This window comes from Lolium rigidum, chromosome 4, assembly GCF_022539505.1.
Source record: "Lolium rigidum isolate FL_2022 chromosome 4, APGP_CSIRO_Lrig_0.1, whole genome shotgun sequence".
Lineage (NCBI taxonomy): Eukaryota > Viridiplantae > Streptophyta > Magnoliopsida > Poales > Poaceae > Lolium > Lolium rigidum.
Genome location: NC_061511.1, coordinates 138,231,006 through 138,242,936, shown reverse-complemented (window position 1 = coordinate 138,242,936; position 11,931 = coordinate 138,231,006). Strand labels below are relative to the sequence as shown.

Sequence of the window (11,931 nt, the reverse complement as noted above, 5' to 3'; positions counted from 1 at the left end):
CACCTCCGGATCCTCTAGTCCAACCCGAAATACCCCATGTTATGTTCGCCACGTGCGCGCCACCGCACACGCTGCGCCCCGCCTCGCCGGAGCCCTCCCGAATGATTAGCGCCTCGCGGATCTGACAAGACGTCCCCGCCCCGCCTCCGCCTCCGCCTCCGCCGTCTCGCTGCCCGCCTCTCTACCGATTCGCCGATCGTTACCGCCCTCGCAGCGCGTCCGTACATGGGGACGCTCCTCTGGCCGAGGCCGGCCACCACGGCCTTCGCGCCGCCCATTGCCGCCGGCCCCTCCGCCGCGCACGGTACGCCCCGGCCCCGTGTCGACGCTTAGCCCCGCGCGCGATGCTGCTAGCCGATCCTAATCTTATCTGCTTTGGTCTCTGTCTCGCTCGTCTGCAGTGGTGGCTGGCGGCGGCGTCAAGGGCCGGCCGCGGCGGGTGTCCCTGGCGCTCCGCTGCCCGGACCAGCGACCGCGAGTAATCCAGGACGGGAGGGGGCGATGGGCGGCTTCGAGATCGTACGTCGCCGCCGGTGGCGCCGCTGCTGCTGCCGGCGATTCGTCCCGTGCGCTCCCAGGTTTCCGGCCTCGTCCCCTCTCTAGAGCTAGCGAAATGCTTTCAACTCCTGAAGCAGGTGGTCGTGTCGCCCGCCTCATTGGGGATATTAGCTTCAAAATAATTTGCATCGGGTGGCAGTATGAAATTTATGGAGCGCAGAAAAATTCTCTGAAACTACATGCTTTTTTTCCCATTGCTAATGCTCCGCCAGCTAGACGATTTTCGGTACTAGTAAATGGGTGACGCAATCAAACTATTGTTGCAACTGCCAACCCTTCACTTCGCTATGGACCAGAAGATATCGTACTTTGTTTTTTCTGTTTAAGTATCATGTGATAGATTATTGACTTATATAATGCTTACTTCTGCGTACTTAAAGGTGTCGGTGCATTTTTTTGGGTTGATTTCAGAGGGAGAACCGGCAGCTGTTAAGCCTTTTGCAAACCTTGTAGCAACTTATACCAGTACTTCTTGTAGCGGAAAATACAAGTGCCGTGTTTCATGTGATTTAAGAAGTACCACACCCTACTTACTAGAACATATGGCATATTACGAAAATCATATCCAGCCAATCTACAATTAGTCTGAAACCATGTACCTTGAAAAATTAAAACAGAATCATAGAGCTAGATTTCTTTGTGCTTACTTCTGTGTGTGTATTTAACCAGACCTGCAAATGGCTTCGAGGATCAGAGGGGTCTTCTTCTACATGGTGACATCTGCCGCGGCGATCGTCTTGTTTATAGCCATGGTCGTGGTTCATCCACTTGTGCTCTTATTTGACCGACACCGCAGGAGAGCTCAGCACTACATTGCCAAGATTTGGGCTACTTTGGCAATTTCCATGTTCTACAAGCTTGAATTCGAGGGAATGGAGAATCTACCTCCAAATACTAGCCCCGCTGTCTATGTTGCGAACCATCAGAGCTTCTTGGATATCTATACCCTTCTAACTCTAGGAAGGTGCTTCAAGTTTATCAGCAAGACCAGTATCTTTATGATTCCAATTATTGGGTGGGCAATGTATCTCTTGGGTGTCATTCCTTTGCGGCGTATGGACAGCAGGAGCCAGTTGGTATGACCTTGGCCTCATTCTTTCCTTTTTCAGCAGGCGTTACCATTTACTAGAATATCTTGCAATTGATAAGAGTGCTGGATTATGTGTGCCACTGGAAAAATTGTTGTTGGGTAATTCTTTGCCCTATTATTTTTGTTAACACAACTCCGGCGTCTTGTGTGAAATGGATAGTTCTGTTTTATACATTCAGGCCAATGTTGAAAAAATATATAACTACACAAAATTGGTTATCTGATGTGTATGTATCAGTGTCTTCCTTTTACTGTATTGTTTGCTAACTTTGTACTCCATGTTGAATTCAGGATTGTCTTAAACGGTGTGTGGATTTGGTGAAAAGGGGAGCATCCGTATTTTTCTTTCCGGAGGGCACTCGAAGTAAAGATGGAAAACTAGGTGTATTTAAGGTTAGGTTTCCTAAAATGAGATATATTTTTATGTCGATTATGCTCTTGCCTTCCAATTGCATGAAGTAACAGCGTTTTATTATTATTCCCAGCGAGGAGCATTTAGTGTCGCAGCAAAGACGGGCGTTCCTGTGGTTCCTATTACTCTTCTTGGGACAGGGAAGCTGATGCCTCCTGGAATGGAAGGCAATCTTAATTCAGGTTCAGTAAAGGTCATTATTCACCGTCCAGTTGAAGGGGATAATGCAGAGAAATTATGTAGCAACGCAAGGAGTGTGATAGCGGACACTCTTCTTCTACATGGTTATGGAGTGCACTAAAGTGGCTGATTTTGCTTATACCAGTGGATTACAGAACTTAGTACAAGGCCCAGGTTCTCAAGGCAAAGATTGTTTACAATTTATTTACAGGTATCAGTACTAGTAGTATCTACTGGCTTTGATATTTTGAGAAGCTTGATAGTAACTTATATGAATGTTGACTGATAAGTTCATGTAGTGTAATGGCATCACCGCATAAGATGTATTTGCACTTCAAATTTTATGAGAAAAGCTCCTTCAATTTGAATTTCTGTTCCACATTTAGAGGTTTGAAATTGCTGTGTCAGCCACATAGAGGCTATGACACGAGTATCACGACATGAGACTGAGCATAAGACTAGATATATGAGGTGACTTTGAAGTATGTTCATACATATTTTCTTAAAAATAATAATCCAGCTGATCTGCCCTTGTCTGTGCAGAAACTTTAACTAACTTAACACTTCCCGCAAAAATCATAACAGTCAAGATCGGCTTGACAGAAATTTGGAATTTCTCCTGCTTAATCTACTCATAGTAATCTTAGTTTCTTATTTATGTCATTGTATAATTTACAAATCAGAAATATTTTATTTGCATGCATGCACCGATTTGCTTGTTCAACTATGTACTCTTCGCAATGTTATCCGTGAACACCATATATTGGCTTCATGTTCTTTGCTCATCAGTACAGTGAATGCCGGTGTTATTTTGTTGCAGAATGAAGAGAGGCTGGAAGGAGAATAAGAATGACTTGTGATCGTTAGCTGTTCTGACTTATTTTTTTCGACAGTACTGTTCTGACTTGTAAAATAGGCTTTTTGATGTACTTCGCTTTTTTTGCCCCTGTTCTGTATTTGACATTACGAAGATGTATAAGTGGACACGGACTCATCTTGATTCAGATGTTGTCAAATTCTTTAAACCGGAAAGGAAAGGAAACAAAGACACATATATCTTTTCAGATGTTTAAGTACTTAAGATGCCCTTTTCTTTTACTCCGATGTGTGTATATTCAGCAGCCAAGAATTTAAAGTGAGCAGTGACACGTTTCAGAACGACATACAGTGCATCACTAGATGTTGTGTTTTTTTTCTGCTCAGCGTCCTCTGTTAAGCTTCATTGTCTGCGACTGCTGCACAATGTTCGCATGTTCCTTATCAACGATATGATTACATTGATAAAATAATGGTATTACATCAAAGCAATGTACTCCATCCTTCTCAACAAAAATAAGATGCCTATTGTTTTTTGATCAAAGTTTTTTAAAAAGTTTAACTAACTATATAGAAAAATATATCATCATCTATAATACCAAATGAACATGATACGAAAATATACTTTATGATGGTTCTAACTATAGTAGATTTGAGGTTACAAATATCAGACACTTTTTCTATATATAGTTGATTAAGTTCTAAAAGGTTTAACTTGTAGCAAAAAATAAAATGTAGACATCCTACTTTTAGAAAGGTGAATGTAACTTGCAGGAACACGAGCAACGTCTAAACAGATTTGCTAGCAATGTCTTAGTCCACCGAAATTTTTTAAGCCTCAATCAGCCACAAAAAAGTACTTCAAGTTGCACTTATTGTTTCCAAAAAAAAAGTGCAATTTCAATTTCCTGCTAGAAAAGTACAACTTGATGACAGAGACAAAATCTCAGTCGACTGGTACATAAACAAACCCCTAAACAAAAGCTGCATCTTTTATTTAGAAAGGCTAAGACGCACGTAGTCATATTTTTGGAACTAAAACCTACAAAATCACTTAATATGGGATTGCGTGCATTCGGATAAATGTTTGATCATCCAGTGAAAAAGGAGAGAGCCCCAGCGACCCTCTCTGACCCCCCCCCCCCTCCCTGCTTCTCCCTCTCCGAGGTGTCACGGGCGCTGCCGGTGTTGGTTGCTGCCTAGGGCATGGGCTTCCGGGGCATAATGTACGGCATGACGGAGGCAGTTTGGCCGCTATCTTTTCCAACTTCATCAAGATCCTATCTTCGGCTTGCCGACTCCTCTAGGCACAAGAGAGACGATACGTTGGTCCGGATTGCCTTGGTGTTGAGGTCGGGCTACAGTGGCGTGTTGCTTGGTTGTGCCGCGGTCCTGAAACCATGTGTTGCATCTCCTTCCCACTTGTGGTAGGATGCTGAGCAAGGCGAGTCCTATCTTCAGATCATGGTAGAGGGTGCATTGTAAGCCGCTTGCGAATATATCGTGTTGGGTCCGGGGTTGTAGCCTTATAGAGTTGTATTGGCCGCCGGCCTCTTCTTCTACTTGATTGATGCATCCTATCCTCGAAAAAATATATTTGATCATCTTGCTATGTAAAAAAGATACATTTTGAACATCAGATGCATGGATATCCAGTGAGCGACAAACGTTGGTAGGCATACCAGTGTGCCGAAACGTGTCGACTGTCACCCCACTAGCTAGCTAGGCCAGTCGAGCCGGCCACCACCCAACTCGCCTTAATCTAAGCTTGTTTCTGACGACGAAGGGATCGACACCGATCCTACTCTGCATTGGCTCCACAGAGGCATGCAAAGCAAGTCGTGGAGTAGGCTGAAAGACTTAAGGGTTAAGATGAGAGCCTGCTGCAAGGCTTACATCGCCGGCGGCGCCGCGCGCGAGGCCAGGACAAAGACAAACTCGCCGTCGTTTTCCAAGTCCTACTCACTCGTGAGGCGGGAGGTCTAAAAGGCGCGCACTTTGTGCACCGACCTAGCGCCTCGCCGGTTTCCGTCGCCGTCGGCCGCCACCATGCCAGTAAATTATACACGCCGTGGTGGGAGTGGTTGCATCCATGCTCCCCTCTTCTTCTACCGCAAGTAAATGAGATGCGCTTTTTTGATTATCGAGTGCCTGCCGCCGATCAATCAGTTTTAGGCCGTGTTTGACATTATTGCGGCAGATCATCAATCAATCAGTTGTATAACAAAATCTGGAAACAGATAGTAGATAGCAAATATGAGGTGAATAACCCTAATATTTTCTCTTGTTCTGATCATGGGGCCTCCCCCTTTTGGAAAGGGGTGCTTTGGGCTGCCAAGGCTGCTAAGATGGGTTATATGTGGAAAGTTGGTAATGGTAGAACTATTAAGTTCTGGGAAGACCATTGGTTTGGGTCTTGCTCTCTAGCTATTCAATTCTGGGAAGTTTATTTCCTACTTAATGAGCAAAATAAGACTATTGCTGATCTATGGGATGGTACTTCTCTGAAAATGACTTTTAGAAGGTGTTTTGACCACAAGCTTATGTTGCAATGGCTGGAGATTCAGCAAATTGCACAAACTCTTTGTTTAAATGATTCTAAAGATTGTTTGATTTGGAAATGGGCAACAAATGGGGTCTATAGTGTTAAGTCCTTATATGCTGTGGTTAATTTTGGTGGGATTCAAACCATTGACATTCACTGTGTTTGGAAAATAAAAGTGCCCCCAAAAATTCATTTCTTCCTTTGGTTGCTTTCCCATAATAAGCTTCTCACTAGAGATAATTTGGTCAAAAGACAAAATGTTGATGATCTGACTTGTGTGTTTTGTAATGAAATTGAGTCATGTCAACATCTGTTTTTTGATTATGTTGTTGCTGCTAACATGTGGGAAAAGGTTTTAGGTGCTCTGGGTTTAAAGTTGAATATTTCAAATGTTCATGATGTTGCTGCTTTGTGGGCTAATAGAAAGAAATATAAAAAATGCAATTTGATTTTTGCTGCTGTTTTGAGGGCTATCTGGATTACCAGAAATGACCATGTGTTCAATCGGGTACAATGGTTTGGCATGCAGGTTTTGTGGAGACGCTTGCTAAACAACTGTGCTCAGTGGAAAATTCTGTTGAAAGAGGAGGAAAAAGAAGGGCTGATTGGCCTGATGAACAGGTTGGAAGGAGTGGCCAGATTGCCACCAATGTTATTGTGGCCGGATCCTGGGTGATTCCACAGAAGAAGGCAAGAACTACTCTGGAGGTTTGTGACAGAAACAATGCGAGAGGAGTTGGCCCAATGCTAATGACTGCGGAAGATTTGGCAAGAACTCTGGATGCAAACGACCTGGTCCTGGTGGGAGATGGAGCTTGCTTTCAGGTCATGGGGCGGCAGTGACTTTGCCTGTGTTCTTCTGGTGGTTTAGTTCTATGTGGTTGGCTCTCTCGTGTGATGTCTGGTGTTGTAATAAGTAAGTTTCCCCTGCGAGGAGTTTGATGTGTAAGGTCTTAAACTGCTGAAAAAATGCTGTAAGATTGAGATGTTTGGTTTCAATATATTGGAACCGGGGGCATGCCCCTTTTTCTCTAAAAAAAAAAATCAATCAGTTGTGTATTTGAGTGTTTGTTCGATAGGTTTTTGTTCTCCCTTGTAGGTAATATTCAACACCAGGTTATACTATAGGCATGGTACATCCCAGTTTAGCAATCGCGACTGAGTGTGCGAGTCATAGGTGCCGGTGCCTAGTTTACATGAAAAATTTACAATTAATGTCAAATTTGCATTTCCTTATAGAAACTATACTCCCTCCGATTTATAATACTTGTCGATGTGCATCTACCATGTTTTAGCGCGTCTATTTACTCATTTCAGCGAGAGTTTTATGGGTTGGAGGAAGTATTATGGAAGGAGAGTCCCCGTCACAATTTTTTTAAAGAGAACATTAACATCTAGGAAAGTCCCCTCCTGGTACATGTAAATTAAGAGCCAGCTGAAACACATGCTAAAAATAATTTGTGAGTATGAGAGGTGGAACATTATTAATAAATAAAGTAGTTAATCTTTATATCTAACTACTACATGCTTGCTATTGAATTGGCTAACCAACGATCCTACGCTTTTTGCTGCAAAGGTTGCTTCAATGTAGCAAATGTTTTTGAGAGCATCTCCAAACTTTGTCCTCCCTTGTTTGATATGTGTGTTGACTTTTATTTGGAGATTTTCCTATAATGGATGTTACAATAACCAAAAGGTAAAAGATTAAAGAGGAAGAAATAGATCAAACTAACACATGTGACACACGGATTTTGAAGTGGTAAAACCTCTCTAGCAAAGAGTGGAAAGGAACCACGGCGCGAACCATCATAAATTTACTATATCGGAAGTATTTACACAACGCCGTGGGGTTTTCAATGAAGCAATGAACGCTACCAGGCGGCTTACAAGAAGTATATATAGACGGTGGTGATGATCCAATCCTCCTGGCGAAGGGCCCAAGTCTCTCAGTGATCGGAGCACTCCACTCGTCGGAAGTTAGGTGTCTTTATATGAATTTGGATCACAACATAACAACATATTGACATTTGTTGCGACTTTGGATGGTGGTGGTGGTGGTGGTGGGGGGGGGGGGTTGTTACAAACGTGTCTTCAAAATGGTAATATGAGTTTGTTTTTGAACAACCACGAAATAAAATGGTATAACAATGCTCCAATAGCACAAAAGTTCTACGTGCATGGTGTATATGCTGCAATAATCGGATGAACAAGATTTACCATTTTAGTGACATCCGTCGATCCTTGACTACTCCCTCTGTTACATATTAGTTGTTCTATTGTGTAATTGCATTCATCTGATTATTTTAGTTTTTTTTGTTAATTTTGTGAAATCAATCAATTCTTTTTATTTTCTTTGCAGTTGCCATTTTAATCTTCATTTGATTTCTATGCGAAATCGAGGATTGCTTTTTTTCTTTTCTGTTTTCAGTCAACAAATTAAGAGGTTTTAGAAAGCAGAACAAAATAAAGGAACTGAATGATTTCGCATATAAACTAATCGATTGAAACCGTTAAAAAAACGAGTACTTCACACGCGAGGTGTGCTCCTTTGATGCCCTGATCTTTGGACGAACACCAGGCCCTGACCTTTAATCGCCAAAAGCGCGCGATCGTCGGTCAGTACACGTACGTCTGCTTGGTGCAAAGCTTTCCCGCTGCGCGCACAGATCTATGTTCCCTCTCTCCACTATGGCCTTAACCATTAAGGAACCAGGCCGCCTCCCTCTCCTTACCTAATCCAAGCTCGCGCGCGCGCCCTATATAGCCAACGCAAACACGAGCACTGAGACGGCTCCGGTTCATCCATTTTCATCCCCGGCGGCTCGATCGACGTCTCACCATCCCACACAGCTCTTCGTTGAACAAGAGCAAGCCGGTGATCGGATCGACGCAGACGGCCGCGGCGCGCAAGCTGGTCCGACATGCACAGAGCTTCACCGTGGAACTCTTCTTCCTCGCCTTCGTCTTCTTCTTCGTCTTCCCCACGCAGCAGCAAGCGCGCCCGCCTCGACGCCCTCGCCGCCTCCAGCATCGGCAGGCTCCTTCCCTGGCCTTCCCCGCGCGGTCCGGCCAGCCATGGCGTCGCCCTTTCTGGCAGCCTCTTCTTCCTCTTCCGCTTCGTCGCCCCTCTCTTACCTGATCCCTAGGCCGCCTTCTTCCTCCCTCGTGCCGCAAGCGCAAGGCGGCTTCTCGTGCGGTGCTGCTCTGGCCGGACCATACGGCGGCAACGGCTTCGGCGGCGCGGACGTCGAGGCGGCGGGGGTGAGGCAGGGCGGCAGGCACGCGGGCCACCCGCCGCTGCCGCGCCCGCCGCCCAGGCAGTGCCCGCGGTGCAGGTCCGCCAACACCAAGTTCTGCTACTACAACAACTACAGCCGCAAGCAGCCGCGCTACTTCTGCCGGGCGTGCCGCCGACACTGGACCGAGGGCGGCACGCTCCGCGACGTGCCCGTCGGCGGCGGCCGCAAGAACAGGCGCAACGGCGGAGGCAACAACAAGGGGGGCGCGAAGGCGCCTTCCGCCACCGCCACCGGTACGGCGTCCTCCGCTGCGGCGGCGGCGGCAGCTGGTCATGTCCAGGGCGGCATCCGATCCGGCGCCCTCGAAGGGTTCGTCCCGGCCGACGTCCTAAGGCAGATGCTGTTCCAGCCTGCCAGCTTCACGGCCGTCGGCGGGGGCAGCAGCGGCTACAGCATCGACCTGGGCGCGTGGCAGCAAATGGCGGCTGCTACGGCAGCACCGCACGGCGACCAAGATGTTGGCACGGTCGGAGGAACGGCGCCGGCGGCAGATGCCAACTGCGGCGCCGGAGTGCAGTTCTGGAGCGGGTGGCAGGCGCAAGATGACATGTCCGGTTTCGATGCGCCTTTCTAAGTATGTGAGCTTCAGAGTTCAGGCACGGCAGGTTCCGCCGTCCCTCCGGCTGCCCGGCCTTGCCAGTGGCGCAACGTCGATGATCCACGCGAAGAAATGACAGTCTAAGTTATTGGGTCTGCCACTAGTAACATTATCAGTATTTATATGTGCGTGATTATATGCGCATATCTGAACACATGAAGTACTACGTAGTACGTACTATATGAAGAGTTTGCCCTTTGACCGTGCAAGGTTTGTGAGGTTATTTTCACTCTACTATAAGTGTGTATATTCTGCAATTTCAAGTAATTTTCATGGTCCTCCCACTCACCTATCAAATGTAATGTCCACTGTATATGTAACCTAAATCACATATAATCTACATTTATAACAGAAATGTCCTAGTAACTCTGACTCCGAGGACTAAACCTCAAATCCGAGGAGAACCAATTATACTCCCTCCTTACAGAAATGTATGACGTTTTACTCATCTTATAGGTTCACTACTTTTGTTTATATCTAGTTTACTTTTAATGTGTAGATTCACTCCTTTTGGTTGTATTTAGTCTACTTCAAAAATATCTAAAACATCTCCTATTAGTGTACAGAGGGAGTAGAGGAGAGCGGTTTTTTAGAACATGGGTGCATATGCTTCCTATATTTTGAAATGCATCTTACATATATTTTAAATTTTTAAAAAAATTGAAACTAAAAGTTCGCACGTACATCTTCACGTGCTACATGCTCACAAAGTCGTTTCATAAAAAATCGACTTATCATGTGACCGGTGTAAAAAAGACAAAATTCAGTGCTAAAAATAATGCTTTTCACAAGATAAACTTTCTCTTTTTTATATAGACCACACAAAATATTGGTTTTTCGTGAAACTTGACGAACGCACGTATATTATGGAGATGTACATGTAGAATTTTTTATCCAAATTTTTCGACATTTCGAAATATGATTTTTTGGTAGAAGGAGCATACGCACCCGGGAGCCGAATTGAATTTTCAGGGAGTAGAAGATAAATAAACTTACAAGAATAAAATGAAATCTCACGATACAAAACAAACGTCCAGCGAATTTCCCTCACAGATTGAATCACAGTTCTAAAAGCTTTTCAAGTAGCTTCTCTTCTCTATACCATACAAAAAGAAGAAACGAAGGCAATGGTGGGTACAGGGTCAGTCTCCCTGAGCAATCGAATACATATATGCAGAATCTATATAAACTAGAAGGACCATGCGCGCGTTGCTGCGCCGTTACCACAACATGCATTCTTTTAAAGGTTTTCTATATGTTGGTTGGTTTATTTTCTTTTTTGGTTATGTATCATGGGTCCATTTTCTTTTGAGTGAAGGGCGACGGAGAGGGAAAATGCAAAGGAAGTTGTATGACGAATTCACATTACTGTGCATTGTGCACCCCATAAAAAGTAATTATGTCGAAGAGTTTATTTCTAACTGCCATTTGTAGCTGAATGCCTGGCTTCAGCCCATTGCCTCTCCACCGCATAGGTAAGGTTGATGCCACCTGCTACAATAGCGATGCCAAGGCTTTTGTGGACTGTTTTGCCGTGCCCTGTTTGCAGTATATCTAGCTAGATTTTTCAGTTGTTTATTATATCTAGCTAGATGGTGCAATAGGATCTGGTATCTTTGTGGCTCTAGCCGAAATGCACATTTCTTTTTTCATCTACGTCGATCCTTTGTGGCTACCTATGGTTCGTGTCTGTGTCCCACAAGATCCTTAATCCTCTAGTATTTATGGGCCATGGCTTGCAAATCTATGATTTCTGTTGCTTGGTCTTATAGCACGCCCTTTTTATAGATTCTTCACATAATATATTTGCTACAGAGACAGATTTAATAGATGCATAACTTCATGTTACTACTTTACACAATAGCCCTTAATTACTTGATACACAAAAAATCGACAAAGATGAAATCAACCTCATTGTCACAATAATGTCCAAGCTATTTTGTGTTCCATAACAGTAAGTATAGTACTCCATAACAAAAAATCGACAAAGATGAAATCAACCTCATTGTCACAATAATGGCAGAATAGGAAGGTTTGCTAATTCTACTCGCACGCGCCTTAAGCTTTGAGGAAAAACCGGAAAAAATTATACGCCTAAAGCATTGAGACGGAGGGAGTACATCTGAAACCTGACAATATAATGTGTTATATTGTAACATGTAAGGAATTCTTCCAGGAAACTGACAATAGACGATTACCATGAAGGTAATTTACCACTTACAAACGATGAACTAATAGCATCCTAAATCCCTGTGCTTATTAAAAATCTGATGGCTCCAACTTTCATGCTCTAGGGTGGAATGGAAAAGGAAAGGCTAGGCATACTTTCTAATTAGGTGACATACTTATTTGTTTGGATGTAATTCAAGTGTCTTTTCAGAAGAATAGACAACAGATATTTTCAGATTTACTATAATAAGAGTCATGAACTTG

At 44.3% G+C, this 11,931-nt stretch overlaps 2 protein-coding genes across 2 annotated transcripts; both read left to right on the top strand.

Moving 5' to 3' along the window:
• The first annotated feature begins 225 nt into the window (after positions 1–225).
• Positions 226–3,304, top strand: LOC124708440 (1-acyl-sn-glycerol-3-phosphate acyltransferase LPAT1, chloroplastic-like). The gene is made up of 6 exons (XM_047240120.1): positions 226–304; positions 402–578; positions 1,228–1,634; positions 1,940–2,041; positions 2,134–2,451; positions 3,061–3,304. Exons 1-5 carry the CDS (start codon positions 226–228, stop codon positions 2,359–2,361), a joined length of 993 nt encoding a protein of 330 aa, XP_047096076.1. The 3' UTR covers positions 2,362–2,451; positions 3,061–3,304.
• A 5,352-nt stretch (positions 3,305–8,656) lies between these two features.
• Positions 8,657–9,725, top strand: LOC124706229 (dof zinc finger protein DOF1.6-like). The gene is made up of 2 exons (XM_047237876.1): positions 8,657–9,169; positions 9,209–9,725. Exons 1-2 carry the CDS (start codon positions 8,677–8,679, stop codon positions 9,472–9,474), a joined length of 759 nt encoding a protein of 252 aa, XP_047093832.1. The 5' UTR covers positions 8,657–8,676; the 3' UTR covers positions 9,475–9,725.
• Positions 9,726–11,931: the final 2,206 nt, after the last annotated feature.

Excerpts from the sequence above, each read along its gene's own strand:
- LOC124708440 (XM_047240120.1), top strand. The coding sequence starts at position 226 with ATGGGGACGCTCCTCTGGCCGAGGCCGGCCACCACGGCCTTCGCGCCG. Across the intron at positions 579-1,227 it reads TTCGTCCCGTGCGCTCCCAG|ACCTGCAAATGGCTTCGAGG; the intron begins GTTTCCGGCCTC and ends GTATTTAACCAG. Across the intron at positions 1,635-1,939 it reads TGGACAGCAGGAGCCAGTTG|GATTGTCTTAAACGGTGTGT; the intron begins GTATGACCTTGG and ends TGTTGAATTCAG.
- LOC124706229 (XM_047237876.1), top strand. The coding sequence starts at position 8,677 with ATGGCGTCGCCCTTTCTGGCAGCCTCTTCTTCCTCTTCCGCTTCGTCG. Across the intron at positions 9,170-9,208 it reads TGCGGCGGCGGCGGCAGCTG|GGTTCGTCCCGGCCGACGTC; the intron begins GTCATGTCCAGG and ends GCGCCCTCGAAG.